The 26,738-nt window shown below is 35.2% G+C and overlaps 2 protein-coding genes across 3 annotated transcripts in view; both read left to right on the top strand.

Annotated features, from left to right (window-relative positions):
• Nucleotides 1-26,738, top strand: part of RAD54B (RAD54 homolog B) — a 102,882-nt gene that overhangs the window by 35,413 nt on the left and 40,731 nt on the right. Inside the window, exon 4 of one of the 2 annotated variants that reach the window (XM_034966359.4) lies at nucleotides 7,130-12,072. The exons of the other annotated variant lie outside the window; for it this stretch is intronic. Coding sequence (XP_034822250.1) covers nucleotides 7,130-7,179 — 50 coding nt within the window. The 3' untranslated portion in view covers nucleotides 7,180-12,072. Of the gene's footprint in view, nucleotides 1-7,129; nucleotides 12,073-26,738 lie in introns of those variants that run through there. 2 annotated transcript variants of the gene reach the window in all.
• Nucleotides 2,775-12,072, top strand: FSBP (fibrinogen silencer binding protein). The gene is made up of 2 exons (XM_003821103.5): nucleotides 2,775-3,298; nucleotides 7,130-12,072. Exons 1-2 carry the CDS (start codon nucleotides 2,925-2,927, stop codon nucleotides 7,653-7,655), a joined length of 900 nt encoding a protein of 299 aa, XP_003821151.1. The 5' UTR covers nucleotides 2,775-2,924; the 3' UTR covers nucleotides 7,656-12,072.

Genomic DNA, 26,738 nt, shown 5'->3' with positions numbered 1-26,738 from the left:
TCTTTACCCGAACATACATTTCCTTTCTATTGATCCCAGGTCTTCAGATAAACTCAACCAATTATAAACCAGAAAACGTTTATAGCCTGGAACACCGCCCCCCCCCGCCACCCCGCCCCCGCCTTGAGTTGTCCCGCTTTTCTGAACTAAACCAATGTATTTCTTAAATATATTTGGTTGATGCCTCCCTAAAATATATGAAAGTAAGCCATACGCCACCCACCTTGGCACATGTTCTTAGGGCCACCTGAGGGCTGTGTCTTTGGCCATGGTCACTCATATTTGGCTCAGAATCAATCTCTAAAAATATTTTATACAGAGTTTGACTCTTTTCGTTAACAGCGTGATATATTCAAACACACTATGATCTGCATCTTTCATGTTAATGCTGCCTGGAGTAGACCATGATATGGATGTATTGTATGCTTTTAACTCCAACTGATGTGCTTTTAGATTGCTTCCACTGTATGCAACTACAAAGAATGCTTCGTTGCTCCCGTGTGCATTTTATTTTTCTAAGGTAGATTCTGAGACATAAAATTACCACAATTTTAGAAGATTTCCTACTCATGTAAAATATTAGTAGATACTTCCAGATCACCATCCAAAATGTCATTTTACACTCCCTTCAATGGTACAGAAGAGTACTCTTTCCCTTCTATCCTTTTCCACTCTTGGAGTCTTCTTTTTTTTCTTTTTTTGAGGCAGGGTCTCGCTCTGTCACCGAGGCTGGAGTGCAGTGGCATGATCATGGCTTAGTGCAGCCTCAACCTCTTGAGCTCAAGTGATCCTTCCACCTCAGGTTCCTGAATAGCTGGAACTACAGGCATATGCCACCACACCTGGCTAATTTTTGTATTTTTTGTAGACATGGGGTTTCTCCATGTTGCCTGGTCTGGTCTTGAACTCATGTGCTCAAGTAATCCTTGGCCTCTCAAAACTGTTGGATTACAGGCCCATGTGCCACTGAGCCTGGCCTCACTCTTGGCATTTTAAGTCTTAAAAAATTTTGCTAATCTATGAATGAAAATCATTTTTAGTATACATTTCCCTGATAACTAGTGAGATTGAACATTTTTTCATATTTTAGTAGTGTTTCATTCTTAACATAATACCTGTATTTCTTCTGAAAATAACAAAATAATTATCTAAAGTATATACCCTGTGTTCTGTAATACCTGTATTTCTTCTGAAAATAACAAAATAATTATCTAAATAAAGTATATACCCTATGTTCTTTCTTTGGTTCTCTTTTAATGTTCCAAAAGCTCAGAAAATGCTAGAATGATTTTGAATACCTGTGGTCCAGTCGTTGTTGGGGCAGGTTGATTTTCTTTTTGCATCTCTATGGACAAGAATCATTTGCATTACTGATTTCTACAATTTACAGAGCTGTGAAACTGCTCAAAGACAATGAAAGGGTAGAACTATTATGGAATCAAATTACTCAGTAGCGTATACCAGACAACATCTAGCATTCCATAGAACATCCAGCAATCTTTCACTGTTTTCTGAAAAGATAATACACTTAAAGCTTTTAACACATTGGCTCACAGTGAGAGCGCAGTAAATGTAATTTGCTTCTCCATTGTTAAAAGAATGAAAAACAAGATAATTGAGAATTTATAGCATTTCTGTGGAACTACAGTTCCCTGGATAGGTGCTGTATCTAGATTCATTTTTGATTTCATTGGGTCTTGCACAGTGCCTGGGAGCATTTATATACGTGGTCAGTAATTAAAAACAATTTATTTTTCCTACCTCTTAATAACTATCACAGTTGTTCAGTGATAGTTTTATTGGATAGAACTATGTTCAAGTATGTTCTAATTTATTCCCCTATCTGGAAAAATATGTATATTGTGAGAAAATAGGTTTGTCTTGCTTACATTATTATGTATCATATATTTTCATACTGGGGTTAACAAATATATTTCTAAGCACCGAAACTGATGGCCTTGAAAATGGCTAGACTAGCTGTTTCCTTTCATAGTCCAAACTGTGTGAATATAGCTAAATAAAAAATCTGGCTCTATTATAATAGCAAATGCGATTTTGTATGTGGAGTCTTAAGGCGTGATTATACTGTTTCTCACCATGAACAGTGATTTTTTACACATGATAAGGCAGGCTAGCAAATTCACATACATTACGGCTAGAATAATCCATTGCTTTAAAAACATGATTTTTACCTGCTTTTTAGATTGAGTGTTCTATAAAAATTTTTTCTTAACTGAAAAAAATATGCAGAGGCTAATGTAGACTGTAAAATGAAGGAGAAGCTTAGCTTTACTGTGGAGTCTGGGTCTGGGTGTAACCTAACTAGCTAGAGGATATGCAATTCCTGATTGACAGCAGATCCAGCATTATGCAGATTTTGTAAGGGAGAACACTCAGCTCAGAAACAGTGATGAGAGGCTCTGTTAGGAATTACTACATTCACCACTCATATCTTTTAGTTTTCTGTCTACTGGATTTGTAAATAAATAGCACAAAACAGTTCCTCTTTTGTTTTTATTAAAGTGATACTGCAATGCAGTTCAGTCTGTCAGCTAGGCATACATGTGTGAAATTTGATATTCTCACTAAATTAGCTAATTTTTAGCTGTGTTCCATGCTTATCTCTAGACCTTCGTGTATTAAATCCTGTCTCGAGCTGTTCCCTTTATACACAAGTGTGTTTTGCTTGTGCCTTCCTGTCTTCTTCAGTGAGAAGCTTTATGTAGGTCAGGCTTGGCTTAAGCAGATTTCCTGAACCTGCGTCAGCTTAAGCTGGAGGAATTTTAATAAACCCTCCCCTGTAGGCGTGGGCCTAAATGAGGCTAGCCTAGTTAAGCCTGATCTTTTTGTTTGTGGAAAGAGCTGAGCAGAGCTGAAGGCTGCATGGTGGTTTCAGAAACTGCCTACTTAATTTGAAAAGAACAATGGTAGGAAAGGCTAGATCTTCCAATTTTACCTTATCCGAAAAGCTTGATTTGCTAAAGCTTGTGAAGCCATATGTGAAAATTCTCGAAGAACACACTAATAAACATTCAGTAATAGTAGAAAAGAATAGATGTTGGGATATCATAGCAGTTAACTATAATGCAATTGGAGTAGACCGCCCTCCTCGAACAGCACAGGGCCTACGCACCCTTTATAAAAGGCTCAAAGAATATGCCAAACAGGAGCTATTACAGCAAAAAGAGACCCAATCAGATTTTAAAAGCAATATTTCTGAGCCAACCAAGAAAGTTATGGAGATGATTCCCCAGATTTCCAGTTTTTGCCTGGTAAGAGACAGGAACCACATACAAAGGTAAGCTTTACTTTGTTTTGTTATGGAAAATTATGGCGCCTCCTATCTATTGGGCTTTGGCTTAGTCGTGATAGAGATATGCATAGTAAGCATCCCCACAACGGGAGCAATGAATAGTGTCTTTGTTTTGCATTTTTTAAAAAGAGAAAAGTGAGGCTATGAGGAATTTTTCTGTTGCATTTAAGCTACTTTTTACTGTCTTCCCCTCCCCCTTCCCTCCTGTAGTCTCTAAAAGTAAAGGTTAGGAAGGAATAAGTGGGTTGAAATTTGTGACATCACTTCATAAACTTCTTAAGCTTTAAAATTAAATTATTTAGTTTGCTTCTGAGAGATACTTTTTTTCTCATTTAAGATTACATTTCACTGGAATTTTCAATTTTATATAAGATTTATATAAAGTTAGCAGTTTCTAGAGAAATGGAACCTTGCTTTTTTATGAATTGTCATTGTCTACACTTATTGAATATATGTTAACTAACAAATATAAACAAAATCAATAAGTAAACTTGTTAATGGCATGATTGTGTATATGAAGACAGTTTAAATTATTTTTCTAACACGTTTAAAATAAAGATGAACACAACTAAAGGGAGTTAATGCCTAATTAGGGATTCAGTTTACTTAATAAAATTAAAAGTTTTTTTTTGTTGTTGTTTTTATTCCTTAATAGTCTAGTTTCACTTTGATCTTGGGTCGTATAGGAAAGAGTAAGCTTTCTCTTACTGCTTTGCAAGGATATCAAATTATGAATTTTAAAATACCCCTAAGAGCAACTGGGTTTTTTTAGAGTTAGAAGCAATTTTTTGGTTAAACTTGTGTTCTATGTAACTATTTGCCTTGGAATTTTCAAAAGTATTATCTTGCCACTAATTCAGATTGTAACCTCTGGCAAAATATAAAAATGGCAGCTACATTCTTATTCTGAACCATTTAGGGTAATTTAAACAAATTGTAAACTCCTTGTTAGTTTGAGGAGCCTTTCAAACAAAGCTTTACACAATGTGCTTTTCTATTGGTGGAAGAGGCATTATATAAGCAAATTATTGATTACTATGAAATCCCTTTGAAATTAGGAGAGAAGCAGAAAAAAACCACTTTGTAGCCAAGTGCATATGTTATTTTGGTAATTTACTAGGAAAGTATTTTTGAGCCTAGCTTCTTACCAGATACTGCTTATTTCTACTTGATAGCACAGTAAAAAAAATATCACCAGTGGGAATCCAGGACATGAATACACAGTGGATTAATTCTTGGGGCCACTGGTTAAAATGTTCACTGTGATGACAAATGATGAAATCCCAATAGCTAGATATCCAGAAAACTACACAGTAAAATTGTTTTATACTGTGCTACTTATGCAGAATTTTCTCTCCCTTGAACCATGGAGAAAAGTGTTTTTTGCATTGCAGGTATAAAACTGTACCCTTTGGTTAGTAGGTATAGGTTTTTATAATTTGAAAACGACATGTAGAAACTGTAATTTTAGTTAGTTGCATATTTAAAAAATAACAGCGAGTAGAAGAAAAATAATATATAAATATACAAGTATCTGGTTACATTTTGACTATTTGTGTGTGAATATTTACAATATTCACACACAAAAAATCTTTTGGGATATGAACATTTCTCTGATAAAAATGAGTTGATTTGTACATTTCTATACCTATGGCTTAAATAATACCAATTTGTTAGGTTTTAAAGGGAAGAATATAAGAAACATGCCTTTTAAATTCTTATGTTACTGTGTCTACATTGACATTTTCTCTGTATTAGCTTATTTCTTTAATATATATATTTAATGTGCTTATATTTATTTGATTGACATCGTCCTTGAATCTTAATAATCTCAGAAGTTTATAATTATTCTATAATCTTAACTATACTTCTACATAAATATGCCTGTTAATCTTACCAAACTCTTCCTTTTTAATAAGGAAAATACTAGTGTTTGCATTAACATACTTAAAAATATATACCTGTTTTGTAAGGCTGTTTATTTTCTGTAACTCACATTGACTTATGTCTTTATTTTTACCTCTTCCTAATATCAGTTTATATTTTGTGTTTTTGTAAACTGATCTTCAAAGTTCTGATTCTCAAGTCCTTCTCTGTCATTTTTGTGACCTGCTCTAAAGCTTTTTTTCTCCCTTTTTACATTGTTATGCCTTAGTTGTAATGTTTTAGCTAAAATGGAAAGGAATGTTCCAGATGTAAGGCATATTTTTAATTTACTTGGTAGTATTATGTCTATGTTTATACTCTCTATTTTACATACTAATTTGAAATAGTAATTATGTGGTTTTAAAAACTTAATTTTCATATGCAATTTTAGCCTTTTCCCATTCCAGGTTTTAGTAGAGCTATTAATAGAAGCAGAGCTTGCTACTTTGAATTACATTTATAATTAATTGTTTTGTTTTTGGAAATAATAAAATGACACAAACAGAGACAAGAACAAAAATAAATTTATATAACCTACAAATAGATTTTTTATTATATACTATATATGTTTCATTTTGTCTCTTAGATAAATATCTGATATTTCTGGCAATTTAATGGCATTAGTAAGTAACGTATGGGTAGTTTTAATCTTTTTCTATGCATTCTGCTTGAACTTGTTCCAGCATTTTAATCATCCATGTAGAATGTATTCTTTTAATTATGTTTCTTATTATATGTAAAGTCTTCTCTAAATAATATTAAAGTATTTCCATTCATGTTCAATAATCTAATTTCCCTTTATAACTTTTATTTTTAAGTTAGGCAGAAGCATAAATTTAAAAAAACAACCTCAAGGAGCAGATATTCTTAATTCACAGCTTCACGTTATACATAAAATTATGTTTATAAAACAGAATTTTAAGGTTTATTGCATTTATAATATCATAACTTGTTATGTTGAAGCTTAAATTATGCTAAAGCTATAGTTGTCTCCATTGGGAATGCATATTTGGTGGAAATTATGTGTAAATTTAATAAACCTTTAATATGTCTGTATAGGCCATTAAAAATGTTTCATTAAAAAATCATTTAGTTTGTTTTTTTTCAGTCATTCAACACATAATGAGCACCTACTAGGTTCTAAGTACAGTACCTGCTAGGTACTGAGTATACAGTTGTGAATTAAAACCATTGCTCTTGTGAACTTTACCTGACCAGTGATTGAAAGACTTAAACAGCATCTGAGTCATATGGTTCAGAATAGGTAAAAGGGAAGTTTTTCCTATCAGATAAAAGCATCTGAAATAAGAAAGTTAGGATAACCTCCAGTAGTTGAGCATATCCCAAAGCCATATACAATCTTTATGTTTTATTTTTTGGGCAAATGCAGAAATCAGTACCTCCCATAGATGGCCTTTCACTGTCCTTTTATAAGTTATGGGCCTTCATGGTTTTAAGATCAGTCCAGGAGAGCAGAAGCCTGAGGTCTAGGGCTAAGGTATGGGGATAATAAGACTGAGAATGCATTAAATGGCTCTGTACACCATTTGAAAACCTTAGGGTTGTGGGAAAGATTGGTGTCTGTTTGACAACATGAAAACTGGCTTTTCTTTTTATTTTCTTCATTGGCCTTCTATAATATTTGTAATTTCCTGCTCCTTTAAAGCACAATTTTAAAGTTAAGGATGGGGGAGATCTGTGAGTATGTATTATTGAAATCCCAATCTTAGTCACTTTAATGTATTTCAAGTGTTTAAGATTTTTTTTATTTTGTAACTTTATAGTTTTAAAGCTTTATCATTTAATGTATATTAAATTAAAATTATGCTATAAATATACACTTTTTCTTCATTTGATTTACATATTATAATGCTTTTTTGTGTGCTATAGTGCAAACTTGGATGAGGAGGCACAGGCTGGTACCAGTTCACTACAGGTAATGTTGGATCACCATCCTGTTGCTATTACAGTGGAGGTGAAGCAAGAAGAAGACATTAAACCACCTCCTCCACTGGTTTTAAATTCTCAACAGAGTGATACTTTAGAGCAAAGAGAAGAACATGAATTAGTACATGTTATGGAAAGATCCTTGTCGCCTTCACTTTCCTCTGTTGATATGAGAATGACATCGTCTCCATCTTCTATTCCAAGGAGAGATGATTTTTTTCGGCATGAGAGTGGTGAACACTTTAGGTCACTATTAGGGTATGATCCTCAGATCCTGCAAATGTTGAAAGAGGAGCATCAGATAATTTTAGAAAATCAAAAAAATTTTGGATTGTATGTTCAGGAGAAGAGGGATGGATTGAAAAGAAGGCAGCAGCTAGAGGAAGAGCTACTAAGAGCAAAAATTGAAGTGGAGAAGCTGAAAGCAATTCGCTTACGGCATGATCTACCTGAATATAACAGTCTCTAAGTTTTTTTTTCAATCTTGCAATTTGATAATTTTGATTTTGGCCAAATTACTTTAATTTGGGAATATCCTGAAACAGAATACACGTTCTTGAAAAATGTTGTTAATCTCTATTATGGAAAAACTTTTTAGATATAATTTTCTAATTATTTTCTTTTGAGATATTAAAATTTACTGGTTGGTTGGCATGGTTATAGTTTTTATTGTCTTCTTTTTTTTTTTCCCTAAGTTTAATTGTTGACCTTACAAAAGATAGTTTATTCTGATCACTAAGATATACACAAATGCATATACAAACACATATTCTTTCAAAGTTCTGAGTCTTCAACATTTTTAGTTAGAACTTTGAAAGCTATAATTAGAGATTTTTAAGTCAGTCTAATTTAGGAGCTATACTAACCTAATACCAAGAAGCTTGTCTGTATGACATTGGTTTTTATGCTTTTATCTTTTGAAGGAGTAAATCCTAGGATTTTAGAGATGGAAGATATTTGGAGAACACTTTTTTTCCATCTCTGCAGTTTAGGGGTAATGAAACAGGTCCAGGGAGAACTCAATGACTTACTTAGGGTAACAAAGCTATTTATGGCAGAGCAGAGACCAGCACTTAGTTTTTCTTTGTGTAATTTCTGTCCCGCTATTCGATAGAAGTAAATATCCACTAAAACATTCTCTAGATTTAAATATTAGAAGCATTTCTTTCATTAAAATTGCCTTTAAAGATTGTTAGGTTGTGAAATCAGGATAATTACATCAATTACCCCCATTCTCTCTCTATTTTTGTTCCAGCAAAATAGATAAGGTATTCCATTGAAGCTATCATATATTTTGGCTGTGTGATTTAAAGACATGTCTTAATTCATTTTGAATGTCCTGTTCTGGAAAAAATTTCTTTCACAGTAAAAATCAGAATGAACAAAATTAAAATTTTATGTATTTTATAAGTATTGTTATTTTAGTATTCATGGAAATAAAACCTCAATTCTTAAAGCATACATATTAAATTTATATTAAATCTCTAATATGTATGTTACTTAAGAATTTCTATTTTTGCTGGGGTTTTGTTGAGAAGGGATTTTTAAGCCAAGTTGTAGAATGGGGTGGGTGTAATTTCAGCAGTGAAGGGGACCATGGGTGTTTGAAGTCAAGAGTGAGACGCTGGAAAAAAGACAAAAGAATGGGAAAAAGTGGATTGAGTATATAAGCACAAATGCAGTGCTAAGCCATTGATTTTAAGTGAATGTAGAGAGAGTCAATTTGGGCTGTAGTATCCTGGACTAGGAAGGACATCTCCCTGGACTAGGTAGGGTAGCTGCTGTTTAGCTCCAGCAGAATTTTCACATGCGGGGATAAACCAGAAATCTGCATTTTTTAATGAGGAATCTTCCAATTTTAAAATGTTTGCAAATAACACAAAATGCTTTTAAAACATTATACAGACAACATGTGAGTGGGCCTCATTGAGCCATTGGGCTTCCACATAGTGGCCTTTGGAGTAGAGCAATGGTTTTCCAAGTATGGGTCCTGACCAGCAGCATCAGCATCACTTGAGAACTTGTTAGAAATGTAAATCCATTTCCAAGTGAATTAGAAACCCTGGGGGTGTCAGCAATCTCTTTTAATAAACCCTGTAGCGATTCTGATGCATGCTAAAGTTTGAGAACCAGTGAAACAGAGTATTTTGGAACCTCGCTTGGTGCCTAAATCATACTAGTCTCAAAATTTTTGTCGAAGAGTAGTTGAAAGTGAACTGAGGGATATAAATTTGGATGATGGTTGATACCAGATTATGAATTACATTAAATACTTTTTTTTTTTTTTTTGAGATGGAGTCTTGCTTTGTCACCTAGGTTGGAGTGCAGTGGTGCGATCTTGGCTCACTGCAATCTCCGTTTCCTGGGTTCAAGTGATTCTCCTGCCTCAGCTTCCCAAGTAGCTGGGACTACAGGCGTACCACCATGCCTGGCTAATTTTTTGTGTTTTTAGTAGAGACGGGGTTTCACTGTGTTAGCCAGGATGGTCTTGATCTCCTGACCTCGTGATCTGCCCGCCTCGGCCTCCCAAAGTGCTGGGATTACAGGCTTGAGCCACCGTGCCCAGCCTAAATACTATTTTTAATGAGTCAGACTTAACGTACAATGGGAAGCCATTGAATGCTTTGAATTAGGGGGCTAATTTGATTATAGTTGTGATTTAGGAGGAGTGGCATTTAGGGACAGGCATTGTATTGGAAGAACTTAAATCAGAAATTTAAGTTATGGCTATAGAAATAGAAAAAAATGAACTCAAGGTACTATTTTAGCATGTTGACTGCTTAATTTCATTGGTTGGATTAAAAAGAGGGTGTTTTATAGCTGGTAGAGTTAACTTCTTTAATTATAAAGATGTCCTGAATATATAATATTGATATATCCTTTTGACAATGTTACCTTTTCTCTTTAATCTGTGCTATGACTTTTCTTTGAGTCTAATGAATCTTGTAATTCTTAATTTGAGGTAATGTTTCCCAGTATAATTCTAGTAAATACATCTTGGCAGTAGTAAGCTTTATTTTTTGAAATTATTGAAAGCACACATATGAGATGTAATTCACTTTAGAGTTTCAGCATGCTACTAAGAATTGATAATGAATGTTCAATTTAAATGTTGGCTTTTACAGCAAATCAGAGTTTTCCCAAGTGTGTTCTGTGGAACATTAATTCTGTGAGATGTTTCTAGAAAAGAGATCTGTGTTAAAAAAAAGTGCAGTATACATCTTTTTTATTTTTGGTGGTTAGGTTCTAAAATAATTGTGGAAGGTAAAAATTATGTATATACAAAATAGCCCTTGAAAATTCCTTTGCTGCCCATAAAATAGCATAAACATAGTCTGCTACAATCATATTTTTCTGCAGCATTGTTTAAGATTGCTTTTTCTTTAGTGTGTTAGGTGACACAATTCATTAGCATTTAGGGGCTGTATACAATAAGAAACCTATTTTTAAATATTTTTAAACACCAGAATCACACTCTTTGAGTTTACTGCAGCAACTTTTCCAAGTCAATCTTGTTTTTCTCCAAGTCAGTCTTGTTTACTTTTAATTTGCAAAAGTTTAAATGCATATAATTCTCCTCATTGTCTACCTCCCCTTGTATAACCATGATTAACATAGTATAGTTTATGAGAATTCCTGTATAAAGAAAATTATTTATTTGACCATAGAATCCTTTTCCGAGGCTGTTTATTATCTTACAGAGTATCTTAGGGTAATTTGGAACCAAACCTTTTTTTTTCTTCTTTTTTGTATTGAGACTTTTTTGAGTTAGGGGACTACTTACCAACTAACATTAGCAGTTTTTGTTGAGGACAAGTTTCATTAAGGGGAATATATAGGGGAAAGTTTGCTAGTACAATGGAATGTACACTTGGCTCTCTATCTGCAGGTTTCACATCTGCAGATTGAACCGCTGTGGATTGAAAATATTCAGGCAGAAAAATAAATAACAGTACAACAATAAAAAGTAATACGAAATTTAAAAAGACGGTATAACTGAGGTAGGAGTTGGGCTAATCCCCAGTTTTGGGGCTCACTTGTCCTGTATCCTAACAACTATTTACATAGTATTTACATTATATTAGCCATTGTAAGTAATCTAGAGATGATTTAAAGTATATGGAAGGATGTGTGTAAATTGTATGTGAATACAAACATTTTATATAAGGGACTTGAGTATCTGTGGATCTTGATGGGGTAGGGGGTGTCCTGAAACCAATCCCCCTTGGATACTGAGGGATGACTATACACTTAAGCCACCAGACATCTTGCATACCATAGACAATTGTTTGGGGTCCATGAGCTTTAATTACAAAATGTAATGCTGGGAGAACATAGAGAAGAGTGATTTTGTTTTTTAAATGTAGACTTGATTCTGTAGAAATATACTACATTTGATAAATATACTAAGTATATAGATTATTTCATCCAATATATTAGTAATTTAGATAGTGGATAGCCACTTTCCTATCTTTCTCTTATCCATATGAATGTAAATGGATATGTTGTTACAACTTACGATTTTCTAAACTAGCTGTGATTTATAATGACATCCTGAGAAAAGTCAGTGAAACTCATTTCTAACGAATACCAGATTTCTTAAAATAGTCAAGTATTTTTCTTTTGTGTATGATGAGATATTAACTTGGTGTTATTTCATTTTTTTTTTTAAGGAGTCATTCTACCCTGTTCTATCTTTACTTATGTGAAAATGTTTAAAATATGAGTTTTTTTCATGTGCCTTCTTTTGGAGTAATGTCAACTTTTAAATACACATGTTTAAATAACTTAGAGTGTAATAAATTGTGTTTAATATATACTGTAGATAATGATGGTTAAATGCTTTGTTAACACATGTTCTTTTAAATACAAGATACTACTTTGTACTGATTTGTGTACTTTTTTTGTGTGCCGTTAAGACAAATAATTCAGTACTGTAGAGGTAAAATTTTTTGATGAGGTATAATTGAAATACATTCATTTAGATGATTATGTTATAATAGATGGCCAATGTACCATATCTAAATATCACATTTCATTTCTTTTTTCAAATGTTAAGAGCCACAGCTTCTCAAAATCAAATATTTGATGGTGAATTTGATTGTAAACACTTAAAAGTAATTAGATGAAATATGGTTGCATACTTAAACAAGAGTAAGTTCTTAGAATATGCAATCTAATTAAACATTAACAGTCAAGCAAAATCTTTGTATACGATTTTGAGAAATTGTTCAATATATTTTTATAAATCTTTTATATTGATTAAAGCTAGTAGTTACAATTTGAACATATTATTTATTTTTAGTTTCCAATTGCTTTGTAATAGTGGAAAGCAAAATAAATGAGTAAATAAAAATAAAAATAAAAATATTGCTCATATCAGTCCAGACAACTTAAACTAAAAGGATATATCATTATAATTCCACTTTGCTAGCAGGTCTTTTTTGTTTTAAAATTTATGTGTGAATTCACCTCTGTTACAAAGTTTTTTTTCCCCTAACATTAAGAAACCTTTCAAACATACAGAAAAAGTGAAAAGATAGTTATAGTAAGTATCCATATATCTACCACATAGATTCTGCAATTAATGTTTTGCTATACTTGGCTTCATCACCTATTTATCCATCAATTCTTTTTTTTTAAAGGAAAAATGTTACTTCGAAACAAGTTGTAGAGTTAGAATAATTTACCCTTAAGTACTTCAGCATGAGTATTACTAGAGTTCACTATTTATTTGTGCATGTGTGTTTTTTAGGTAAGATTTGCATACAGTGAAATGCACAAATTTAAAATATACCATTTGGTGAGTTTTGATCTACAACTGTGTAGCTCAAACCTCTGTCAAGAATTAGAACAATATCACCTCAGAAAGTCCTCTCTTGCCTGCTTCTAATCAGTCTTCTTGCACATCAGGCAACCATTGTCCTAATTTAAAAAAAATTATAGATAAGTTTTGCCTATTCTAGAACTTCATGTAATTGGAATCATACAATATGCATACTTTGTTTCTGTTTTTTTCACCTATCTTAGTGTTTTTAATATTCATCCATGTTTATCCATCCTATTAGTAGCTCATTGCTTTCTGTTGCTGTGCAGTATTCCATTGCATAAATATACCACACTTTTTATGCATTATCTTCTGATGGACTTCTTGGCAATTTCCATACTTTGGCTATTATGTATAAAGATTCTATGAATATTCTTGTGCAAGTTTTTCATGGACATAATGTTAGTTAGGGAACCATACAGACTTAACCTTTAAGAAATTGCCAGACATTTTCTAAAGTGATTATATCATTTTACACTTCCATCAACAGGGTATGAGTTTTTTTTTTTTTTTTAATTTTTGCAAAAGGCTGGGCATAGTGGCTCACACCTGTCATCCCAGCACTTTGGGAGGCTGAGGCGGGTGGATCGCTTGAGGCCAGGAGTTCGAAACCAGCCTGGCCACCATGGTGAAACCCCGTCTCTACTAAAAATACAAAAATCAGCTGGGCGTGGTGGCAGGCACCTGTAATCCCAGCTACTCAGGAGGCTGAGGCAGGAAAATTGCTTGAATCTGGGAGGCAGAGGTTGCAGTGAGCCCTGATGACGCCACTGTACTCCAGCTTGGGCAACAGAGCAAGACCCTGTCTCAAAAACGAAACAAAACGCCCTTTGCATGTTCAGTGACTGGAATGTCAGAAGTGAAATTGATGAATAATTTTTGTAATATTTAAGTGCATTCAAAATGTTGGGCAGGTAATTTAGATATCTGGGAATATTGTAGTTTATTGGTTTTTTTTTTTCATTTTAGTACTAGTTGCATATATATGCTCTGACATGAGGTATTGAAGAAATATGAAATTGTAGTCTCTGCTACGCTTATAAAACATAATTCTGAAAATGATCTTTAATGCAAAGAAATATCTTCTAGGTTTATTTTATACTTATTGATACTTATATTTAGTTCACATTCAATCTCTTAGATAAAGAAAACTGAGTGATTATCAGTTTGAAGGGATTTGTATATTAATGTTTGTATGCTTTTTAGTGTAATAAAAACTGTTTCAATCTTAAATTTATATTGCAGTTATATGTTAATGCATATTAAACATTGGTAGGTTTTGGTAATTTTAAAACTCAAAACATGATCTGCAAGAGTATTTACATTCTTTATTGAATTTGATTATATGAGACATTTTAAATTTTCATTTGTGCCATTGAAAACAATGTGTGTATTTAGAATTGTTAAACAAAAGAATATTAGGCTGGGTACGGTGGCTCATGCCTGTAATCCTAGCACTTTGTGAGGCTGAGGCAGGAGGATTGCTTGAGTCCAGGAGTTGGAGACCAACCTGAAGACCTCGTTTAAAAAAAAAAAAAAAGAATATTAAAGGCTTAGGTTTATGGGTTGTACAATTAAGTCATTCAACTCCAGAGTGGCTATGCTTAGGAATCATTCACTAAGACGATAATGCCCACTATTAATATTAAATGACATTATTTCCCTTTATCAAAACGTGCCCTTATGAATTTTTTTTTTTTTTTTTTTTTGAGATGGGGTCTCGCTCTGTCACCCAGGCTGGAGTACAGTGGCACAGTCACAGCTCACTGGAGCCTCAACCTCCTGGGCTCAAGCAACCTACCTGCCTCAACTTCCTGAGTAGCTGGAACCACAGGTGTGCACCACCATGCCCAGCTAATATTTGTATTTTTTATAGAGACAGAGTTTTGCCGTATTGTCCAGGCTGGTCTTGAACTCCTGGGCTTGAGTGATTCTCTCACCTTGGCCCCCCAAAGTGCTGGGATTACAGGTGTGAGCCACTGTGCCAGCCGCCTTATGAGTCTTGCAGATAGACCTTCAAGTCTCTTGTTTATGCCGACCACTTTTTGGTATGGATTTGGCAAGCACATTACAGGGTCAAGGGGAAAATAGATCAGAACCCAGTTTACAGTTAAGAAATTATAGACTGGGATTGTTAGGGGTGGTTATTCTGGGACATAGCAAATTAGTCAATATTTTCTGTAGTACAAGTAGTCTAGATATAGGAGGTTATGTTCCACTATTCCATGTTCCCAACGATCTTGTTTTTACCTTTTGGAATTATTCACCCTCTCTATTCCATGCTGTATGGCCTACATAATTTTAAAAATGGGAGTAATTGAGAAAGGGACAAGGGCAAATGTTGATGGTGTAAACATTAAGGGAGCACTTACTATGTGGCAAATACTGTTGTGTTTTACATATATTCACTAATCCTTGCTCACAGTAGGTTTGCGAGGTAAGTATTAGTATTATATTCATTTTATAGATTTATAAACTGGCACAAAGGTGTTAAGTAACTTATATAGGGTCATAGAGCTAGTAAGAGGCAGACTTAAGACTCTAACCCAGCCAGTCTGTCTCCATAGTTCATGCCCTTCTGCTGTTCTGCAAAAGAAAAGTGTATATCTGAGAATCTTATGGTATTTCAAAGTTACTTATAAGTAATTTCTGAATTATCAGAATTTAGTTATCTTGTTCATTGTTTTTTCTGGGAGCTGGTGGGATGGTGGCAGGGAGGGTCTTGGACATAACATCCATTCTCTTAGACCCTGGGAATACAATACGGTATTTTACTCCAGGATGTTTTCCCCAGTCTTTTGATGAAGACATTCTTTTTACCTGCTCTTTAGGGTAAAAGGGGAAGTATGTTTTTCTCTTGGATAACCTAATAAAAACAGAGAAACACATTTTAACTATGCAGAAAGATTTTGTCAGTTTTTAATTCAATGCACAGTGACTGCTACTGGTAGAAATAATACAAAAAGAAAACTAATTACAATTGACTAAAATTGCACACAGCAAAATTTGTGTGAAAAGAGTTCAAAAGCTAATTGAAGCATTCTGTCTTTTGTTAATGCTAAAAACCTCAAAACTTTATCTGGGAAGATCGGGCTTGGTAAAACAACGAAAATAACCCATGACAGCTACAAATTTATCTAAAAACTGGTTAAGTTTTCTTGACTAAAATTTGTTGGATTAATACGATCCTGATAATATTTAGCTGTGCAAAATTTGACTCAGTAAAACTTCATTTGGTAGAAATTATGGTTATGAAAGAACATGTTCATAAAAGCTTTCACCGATCAATGAAATAATATGGTACATAAACAAGTGACTGAATCTTTGCTACAAAATTTACTTGGAAAATGATCCTGATGATAACAAGTTTTTTCTGTTTGTTTGTTTTTGAGATGGAGTCTGGCTCTGTTGCCTGGTCTGGAGTGCAGTGGCGCGATCTTGGCTCACTGCAACTCCGCCTTCTGGGTTCAAGCAATTCTCCTGCCTCAGCTTCCTGAGTAGCTGGGACTACAGGCGCCTGTCACCATGCCCAGCTAATTTTTTGTATTTTTAGTAGAGATGGGGTTTCACCATGTTAGCCAGGATGGTCTTGATCTCCTGACCTTGTGATTAGCCTGCCTCGGCCTCCCAAAGTGTTGGGATTACAGGCGTGAGCCACCGTGCCCGGCCGGTAACAAGTCTTTGTCAATGAAAATAAAAATTGGGTAATAATGGAAATGAGGACAGAGTTATATTCTAAAGCAACTCTTAGAAAATGAATTTTAAGATAAATATATATGTATATTTATACATATTCTCTTTCCCAATTAGTCCCATTTTTAAAATTATGTAGGCCATACAGCAGGGAATGAAGAGGGTGAATAACTCCAAAAGGTAAAAACAAGATCATTGGCAACATAGGATAGTGGAACTTAGCCTCCTATATCTAGACTACTTGTATTATGAAAATATTGACTAATTTGCTATGTCCCAGAATAACCACCCCTAACAATTATATATATATATAATTTTTTGTGGTGAGGGGGCTTTCTAGAAAATTCTGAAACTGGATTTAGAATTGGCAAAAACTGGAAAATTCTGAAAGAGCTGTAACACTGATAATTATATATATATATATATATATATATATATATTTTTTTTTTTTTTTTTTTTTTTTTTTTTTTGAGACGAAGTCTCGCTCTATCGTCCAGGCTGGAGTGCCAGTGGAATGTTCTCGGCTCACTGCAACCTCCGCCTCCCGGATTCAAGCGATTCTCCTGTCTCTGCTACCCAAGTAGCTGGCACTACAGGCGTGTACTACCATGCCTGGCTAATTTTTGTATTTTTAGTAGAGATGGAGTTTCGCCATGTTGGCCAGGCTGGTCTCAAACTCCTGACCTCAGGTAATCCGCCTGCCTCAGCCTCCCAAAGTGCTGGGATTACAGGTGTGAACCACTGCGCCCGGCTGATAATTGTATTTTAATTAAATGTTTTTATAAACATTTAGTCAAAATGTACCTAGAGTCAAAATAGCAGTTTTTGAAAAGTATCTTGTTCTGTGAGTATGGTGATGAACAAATCAAAACATACTCTCAGGACTTTATAAGTTACTGGGGAAGGCTGACATTAAATAATTTGTTACATAACTAATTATTGAGATAATGTTGAGGTAATAGGGTAACTAGATCTAATTTGGCAATCGGAAATTTAAGTTGTACAGAGAGTAGAAGTTAATTTAGATAAGGGCATTAGAAGAAGACAGGTAAAAATCTGTAGCTGGAAATAGCATACTTCCTTCAAGATTACTAGGACTCATGGATTTTAAGCAAGAGGGATACTTTATCAGATTCACATTTAAAAATAGATAACTATAATAAATGTGGAAAACGGTTTTAGAGAATAGAGGTGGCAAAAGAAGCTGTCAGTAGACTTGTTGGGAAGCCCCTGCAGTAATACCAAAATTCAGATCAGAGATGAGTTGAAAAAAGTGGAGGCAATGGAGAAGGATACAATACATAGCTTTGAAAACCTGGTAGGGGGCAGAATTGTCTGGATTTTGTGGTTGATTGTCTGTGGGACTGAAAAAGTAGAGTGTCAAGGATGATTTCCAGTTTTCTGGCTTGTATAAGGACAAGACATGGGGAAACCAAAGGAGGAACAATTTTTGGAGAAAAGATACATGGACATGATGAGTTTGAGATGTTTATGAGATATGTGGACATGTCTGGGAGGCAATTGGATATGCAGATCAAGAGTTGTAATCTGGGCTAGAGAAAAAAAGGTTTTTAGTACCTGGGCGGCACTGAATCCGCTCAAGTGGACGGGCTACTTAAAGAGAAGTGGTGCACAGTGAGAGAACAGGGCCTAGAAGTCAGTTCTGAAGAACTCCAATAGATAAAAGGTAGCTGAAGTATGAACTGGCAAAGATGTCTAAGAAGATGCAAGCAAAGAGGTAAGAGGAAAATTTGAAGGATGTTAGAGAATCTACAAAAGTATAGTTCAGTATTTCTAGGAGGAAGTAGTCAACATTGTCTAATGCTTTTGAGAACTTTGATTAGGACTAAAAACACAACCTGTGGGTTTATAGACAAGGAGTTCCTAGTAACCTTTAACAGGGCAGTTTAGGGGGAATGACTACTGGAAGCCATATTGGAGCAGTTAAGGAGTGATTGGGAATTTGAAGAAGCAGAGGCAGTGTGGGGGTGGGAGTGTTTGGATACTTGAAGTGGAAACAATGGGGTAGACAGCTTCTTATGGTAGGAAAACATCTCTTTTTTTTTTTTTTTTTGAGACTAAGTCTCGCTTGATTGCCCAGGCTGGAGTGCAGCGGTGTGATCTCGGCTCACTGCAACCTCCACCTCCAGGGTTCAGGTGATTCTTCTGCCTCAGCCTCCTGAGTAGCTGGGATTACAGACACCCACCACCACGTCTGGCTAATTTCTGTATTTTTAGTAGAGACGGGGTTTCACCATGTTGGCCAAGCTTGTCTCGAACTCCTGACCTCAGGTGATCCGCCCACCTTAGCCTCCCAAAGTGCTGGGATTACAGGCCTGAGCCACCGCGCACGGCCAAAAACTTCTCTTTATATGTATGTGTTTCTTCCTGCAATACATGTTTCTCCCTGAAATATAACATATTACATAATAATCTTGACTTTATTTTTCCATGCTATGTTTTTTCCCCATGATTTACTGTGGAGAAAGGAGTTTATTAAGTAGGAAGTCAAAGAGTGACCTTGTTAAGAGCTCTTTGGGAGGCTGATGCAGACCAGTCGCTTAAGCTCATGAGTTCGACACCAGCCTGGGCAAAATGGTGAAACCCTGTCTATTGAAAATAGGAAAAAAAAAATTAGCCGGGCTTGGTGGTGCATGCCTGTAGTCCCAGCTACTCAGGATGCTGAGGTGGGAGGATCGCTTGAGCCCGGGAGGTGGAGGTTTCTGTGAACCAAGATCACACCACTGCACTCCAACCTGGGTGACCGAGTGAGACTCTGTCTTAAAAAAAAAAAAAAAAAAAAAAAAAAAAAATCAAGTTTTCTTTGGCGCTTTTACTACAGCATGTCGATATATTGATTTAGAGTACAATCATGTTGCTCAATGACAGGAATATGTTCTGAGAAATGCATTGCTAGGTAATTTCGTTGATGTGTGAACATTGTGGAATGTACTTCCTCAAACCTAGATGGTATAGCCTGCTACACACCTAGGCTGTGTGGTATAGCCTATGGTTCCTAGACTGTAAACCTGTACTGCATGTGCTGTGCTGAATACTGTAGACAGTTGTAACACAGTGGTATTTGTGTATCTAAACATATCTAAAAATAGAAAATATACAGTAAAAATATGGTATTAAGATGTTACGGGACCACCATCATATATGTGGTCTGTGGTTGATCAAAACCTTGTTGTGTGGTACATGACTGTATAGTAAAGTGTTTAATAATTTCTAGTAAGTGTGAGTGGGCTTATTTCAACCTCTTTTATTTTACTCTGTTAAATTGTTCATGTTGCTTTTTTTTTTTTTTTTTTTTTTGGTGGGGGCCAGGCTGTGAGAGAAGACGGAGGAGTTTTTAAATGACCTGGGTTTATTTAAAATATTGTAACAGCCCCGTAACTTAGTACCTCCTATTAAAGAAAATATTAAATGGATTCTTAATTCTTCCAGCACAGTCAACACTTGTGTTCCATGTATTTTATAGCATTTTACATATTAAAATTCAGTAGATTTATTTTTTGCTTTAATTTTATTTTTATTTATTTATTTATTTTTTTGAGATGGAGTTTCGCTCTTGTTGCCCAGGCTAGAGTGCAGTGGCATGATCTCGGCTCACTGCAACCTCTGCCTTCTGGTTTCAAGCAATTCTCCTGCCTCAACCTCCCGAGTAGCTGGGATTGCAGGTGCCTGCCACCACGCCTGGCTAATGTTTGCATTTTTAGTAGAGACAGGGTTTCACCATGTTGGTCAGGCTGGTCTCGAACTGCTGACCTCGTGATCCACCCGCCTTGGCCTCCGAAAGTAGTGGGATTACAGGCGTGAGCCACCACTCCCAACCTTTTTGCTTTAATTTTAACAGTTCTAATTGAAATTCTTTTATGCCTATTTTTTACTTAAATATTTTAAGTAAAATTCAGGGATTAGATTCTACATATTGGCAATATGTCGGCTGAATGTTGAGGGTTTTCTGGTCAGATTAAAACTTTAAAGACATGAGAATCTTTTCTTTTTTTCTCAGGTACCTTCTTTAAGTGTAGTGTGAAATTAGGAGAGTCTAGCAAAGAGGAAATGAAGATACATTTAAAAATATCCTATCACTAATCAAATTCAAATTGCAGCATTAAGGAGATACCATTTCTGCCAATTAAATTGATAAAGATGAATTCACAGAAAAAGTTCATAGAAGCTTTATGATAGTCAAAGCTATCAAAATTAAGCTGAAAACTCAACTGTCTGTCACTATCCTATATAATAATAAGGAACAAATTGTTGATACAGGCAACAATTTGGGATAAATCCCAAAGACATTATGCTGAATGGGAGAAATCATTTTTGAAACGGTTGTATACTGTATGATTCCATTTATTTGACATTCTCAAAAAGAAAACAATATTCATGGAAAACAGGTCAGTAATTGCAGGGGTTTTGGGTAGGGGGAGGGTGTGAGTATAAAGCAATAGCATGAGGGAGTCTTTCGGGATGATGGAACGATTCTATATCCTGATTGTGGTCATGGTGGTTCTGTGAATCTATACATGTGTTAAAATTTGTAGAGCTGTACATCAAAAGAAAAAGTCTATTTTACTGTATGAAAATTTAAAAAATAAAATAGTTAAAAATGGATAAAGGTGATGTTTTGTGCTAATGTAGGTGTAATGGGTGTAAGAAGTGGACACCCTTGCTTGGTGGGAATATCATTGATACAGCCTTTCGTGGAGAAAAATTTGTCAGTCTAAATCAAGAATCTGAAAATCTTTAAATTCATTGGACTGGTAATTTCATTTCTTGGACTTTATCTTCCACAAATAACCAGAGATGCACAGATTGAATATGATAGAGCTTAAAAAAAAAAGTCCAGTAATAAGGGACTAATAACATGTAGAAATATATCCACAATAACATATGAAAAGAGAAGGGTAAAAAACTATCCACTACATCTACTGGGACATTAGAAGCACATTTCCCCCCAAAAAGTGTCTGAAAAATGACCTGTTATCCATACACTCTCATTAGGGAAGGAAGGTCAGAAAACTGGAGGAGCTGCACTTAAGTCCTTTGTCTTCTTGGTTCCTGCTGAGGGCTCTAGCAGTCTGAATCCTTTCAGGAACTGATCAGAGTTCATTGGGTCATGCCAGACAGAGCTGACTCAAGCTGGGTATGAATCATTTGTTTTCTCAGAAAACACCTTTGGTGGTTCTGAGTATAATTTACTGGTTGAAGATAGCCAAGACTCACTTTCTAAATCCATGAATGCCAGTAATGAAGATACGATTTATCTGAATTCTAGTAGTGATAGATTTTCAGGCATTTGGCAGGTTGATTTACCTGGCTTGGAGATGTACAAGTTTTTTGTTTTCCAGACATATGTCTTCTTTTTCTTTTTTTTCTTCTTCTTCTTCTTCTTCTTCTTCTTCTTCTTCTTCTTCTTCTTCTTCTTCTTCTTCTTCTTCTTCTTCTTCTTCTTTCTTCTTTCTTCTTCTTTCTTCTTCTTTCTTCTTCTTTCTTCTTTCTTCTTCTTTCTTCTTCTTTTTTTTTTTTTTTTTTTGGTGAATACCTAGCAGTGTAATGGCTGGTTATAGTAGGTGTATGTTTAACTTTTAAAGAGTCTGCGAAACCGTTTTCCAAACTAGTTGTACTGTTTGACATTCCTTCCAGCAGGATATGATATTTTCAGTTGCTCTATATCTTTATTAGCACTTACTGTGGTCAGTTTTTTTTTTTTTTAATTTTAGTCAATATAATCAAGATGTGGTGTTATTTCATTGTGTGCGTGTGTTTTAAACAGCTTTATTGAGATACAATTAACATACCATATGATTCAGTCATGTAAAGTGTACAATTCATTGTTTTTTAATATAGTCACAGTTAATGTGCAACCAGCAGAACAGCCAGTTGCAGAATATTTTTAATACCTGAGAAAGAAACTTTTTACCTTTAGCTACCACCACCCTGCTTCCTAACCCCATCCTTACCCTCCAGCCTAAGCAACCATTAATCTATTTTCTGTCTCTGTAAGATTTTGCTGTTGTAGACATTTTATGTGAATGGAATCCTAAAATATATGGCCTTTGTGACTGGTTTCTTTCACTTAGCATAAATGTTTTCTGGGTTCATCCGTGTTTTAGCATGTATTAGTACTTTGTTCTTTTTCTATGATGGAATTATATTCCATTGTATGCATATGCCACATTTTGTTTATCCATTGTCAGTTGAATGCACATTTGGGTTGTTTCTACCTGTCGGCTATTATTAATAATCCTAGCTATAAACATTCACATGCAAGTTTTTTTGTGGACATATATTATTCTTCTTTTGGGCATATACTTAGGAGTGTAATTGCTGTGTCATTTGGTAACTCTTGTTTAATTGTTTGAGCAACTGTCATGCTGGTTTTTCCAAAGTGCTGCACCATTTTATACTCCTACCAGCAGGGTATGAGGGTTTTGATTTCTCCACATATGCATCACACTTGTTTATTATCTGACTTTGCGATTCCAGCCATCCTAATGGTTGTGAAGTGGTATTTCAGGTTTTTAATATGTATTTTCTGGATGACTAATGATGTTAAATATCTTTTTATGTGCTTATTGGTTGTTTGTATATATCATTTTCTGAATTTTCTAAGATTTTTGCCTGTTTTCTATTGATTTGTTTGTTGTCTTATTTTTTTTTCTTTTTTTTAATTATTATTATACTTTAAGTTTTAGGGTACATGTGCACAATGTGCAGGTTAGTTACATATGTATACATGTGCCATGCTGGTGTGCTGCACCCATTAACTCGTCATTTAGCATTAGGTATATCTCCTAATGCTATCCCTCCCCCCTCGCCCCACCGCACAACAGTCTCCAGAGTGTGATGTTCCCCTTCCTGTGTCCATGTGTTCTCATTGTTCAATTCCCATCTATGAGTGAGAACATGCGGTGTTTAGCTTTTTGTCCTTGCGATAGTTTACTGAGAATGATGATTTCCAATTTCATCCATGTCCCTACAAAGGACATGAACTCATCATTCTTTATGGCTGCATAGTATTCCATGGTATATATGTGCCACATTTTCTTAATCCAGTCTATCATTGTTGGACATTTGGGTTGGTTCCAAGTCTTTGCTATTGTGAATAGTGCCGCACTAAACATACGTGTGCATGTGTCTTTATAGCAGCATGATTTATAGTCCTTTGGGTATATACCCAGTAATGGGATGGCTGGGTCAAATGGTATTTCTAGTTCTAGATCCCTGAGGAATTGCCACACTGACTTCCACAATGGTTGAACTAGTTTACAGTCCCACCAACAGTGTAAGTGTTTCTATTTCTCCACATCCTCTCCAGCACCTGTTGTTTCCTGACTTTTTAATGATTGCCATTCTAACTGGTATGAGATGGTATCTCATTGTGGTTTTGATTTACATTTCTCTGATGGCCAGTGATGGTGAGCATTTTTTCATGTGTTTTTTGTCTGCATAAATGTCTTCTTTTGAGAAGTGTCTGTTCATATCCTTTGTTCATATCCTTTGCCCACTTTTTGATGGGGTTGTTTGTTTTTTTCTTGTAAATTTGTTTGAGTTCATTGTAGATTCTGGATATTAACCCTTTGTCAGATGAGTAGGTTGCAAAAATTTTCTCCCATTGTGTAGGTTGCCTGTTTGCTCTGATGGTAGTTTCTTTTGCTGTGCAGAAGCTCTTTAGTTTAATTAGATCCCATTTGTCAATTTTGGCTTTTGTTGCCATTGCTTTTGGTGTTTTAGACATGAAGTCCTTGCCCATGCCTATGTCCTGAATGGTAATGCCTAGGTTTTCTTCTAGGGTTTTTATGGTTTTAGATCTAACGTTTAAGTCTTTAATCCATCTTGAATTAATTTTTGTATAAGGTGTAAGGAAGGGATCCAATTTCAGCTTTCTACATATGGCTAGCCAGTTTTCCCAGCACCATTTATTCAATAGGGAATCCTTTCCCCATTGCTTGTTTTTTTTCAGGTTTGTCAAAGATCAGATAGCTGTAGATATGCGGCATTATTTCTGAGGGCTCTGTTCTGTTCCATTGATCTATATCTCTGTTTTGGTACCAGTACCATGCTGTTTTGGTTACTGTAGCCTTGTAGTATAGTTTGAAGTCAGGTAGCGTGATGCCTCCAGCTTTGTTCTTTTGGCTTAGGATTGACTTGGCGATGCGGGCTCTTTTTTGGTTCCATATGAACTTTAAAGTAGTTTTTTCCAATTCTGTGAAGAAAGACATTGGTAGCTTGATGGGGATGGCATTGAATCTATAAATTACCTTGGGCAGTATGGCCATTTTCAGGATATTGATTCTTCCTACCCATGAGCATGGAATGTTCTTCCATTTGTTTGTATCCTCTTTTATTTCATTGAGCAGTGGTTTGTAGTTCTCCTTGAAGAGGTCCTTCATGTCCCTTGTAAGTTGGATTCCTAAGTATTTTATTCTCTTTGAAGCAATTGTGAATGGGAGTTCACTCATGATTTGGCTCTCTGTTTGTCTGTTATTGGTGTATAAGAATGCTTGTGATTTTTGTACATTGATTTTGTATCCTGAGACTTTGCTGCAAGGCTGGTTCAATATACGCAAATCAATAAATATAATCCAGCATATAAACAGAACCAAAGACAAAAACCACATGATTATCTCAATAGATGCAGAAAAGGCCTTTGACAAAATTCAACAACGCTTCATGCTAAAAACTCTCAATAAATTAGGTATTGATAGGACGTATCTCAAAATAATAAGAGCTATCTATGACAAACCCACAGCCAATATCACACTGAATGGGCAAAAACTGGAAGCATTCCCTTTGAAAACTGGCACAAGACAGGGATGCCCTCTCTCACCACTCCTATTCAACATAATGTTGGAAGTTCTGGCCAGGGCAATTAGGCAGGAGAAGGAAATAAAGGGTATTCAATTAGGAAAAGAGGAAGTCAAATTGTCCCTGTTTGCAGACGGCATGATTGTATATCTAGAAAACCCCACCGTCTCAGCCCAAAAGCTCCTTAAGCTGATAAGCAACTTCAGCAAAGTCTCAGGATACAAAATCAATGTTGTCTTATTTTTAAACTATAAGAATTCTTAGGCCGGGTGCAGTGGCTCATGCCTGTAATCCTAGCACTTTGGGAGGCCTAGGTGGGTGGATCACTTGAGGTCACAAATTCAAGACCAGCCTGGCCAACCTGGTGAAACCCCGTCTCTACTAAAAATACAAAAATCAGCTGAGCGTGGTGGTGGCGCCTGTAATCTCAGCTACGTGGGAGGCTGAGGCAGGAGAATCGCTTGAACCCAGGAGGCAGAGGTTGCAGTCAGCCGAGATCACACCACTGCATTCCAGCCTGGGCTATAGAGCAAAACTCTGTCTCAAAAAAAAAAGAAAAAAAAAAAGAATAATTATTCCGGATACAAGACCTTTGTCTTATTCATATGCTGTGAATATTTTACCCCAGCCAGTGGCTTCCCTTTTGTTTTTTTAATGGCATCTTTCAAAAAGCAAAAGTTTTAAATTCTGATAAAAGTTGATTAATAATTTTTGATTTTTATGTTTCGTGCTTTTGTATTCTAAGAAAGCTTTGTATATCCTGAGGTTACAAATATTTTATCCTGTGTTTTCTATTAGAGATTTTTTGTTTTAGGTTTTACATTTAGGTCTATCATTCATTTTGAGTTGAATTTTGGATATGGGGTGACTTAATGGTTGATGTTTATCTTTTCCAAATGTGTATCCAGTTGGTTTAGCAATGTTTGTTGAAAAGACTTTCCTTTCCTCATTGAATTTGCTTCCCTACCTTTGTTGAAAATAATTTCGCCGTATATGTGTGAATCGTTCTATTTCTTGCTTCTCTTCCAATGCATTGGAATGTCTATATGTCTTTTTTGGAGAGGAAGGGCAGTACCAAACTATCTTGATTATCGCAGCATTATTGTAAACATCCAACTTTGTTCTTTTCAAAAATTGCTTTGGTTAGTCTACGTTACTTTTATTTCCATATGAATTTTTAAATCAACTTGCCAGTTTTACTAAAAATGTCCT

The sequence above is a fragment of the Pan paniscus genome, chromosome 7, assembly GCF_029289425.2.
Source record: "Pan paniscus chromosome 7, NHGRI_mPanPan1-v2.0_pri, whole genome shotgun sequence".
Lineage (NCBI taxonomy): Eukaryota > Metazoa > Chordata > Mammalia > Primates > Hominidae > Pan > Pan paniscus.
The sequence above is the reverse complement of the archived record's forward strand: the minus strand, read 5'-3'. Positions and strand labels throughout refer to the sequence as shown.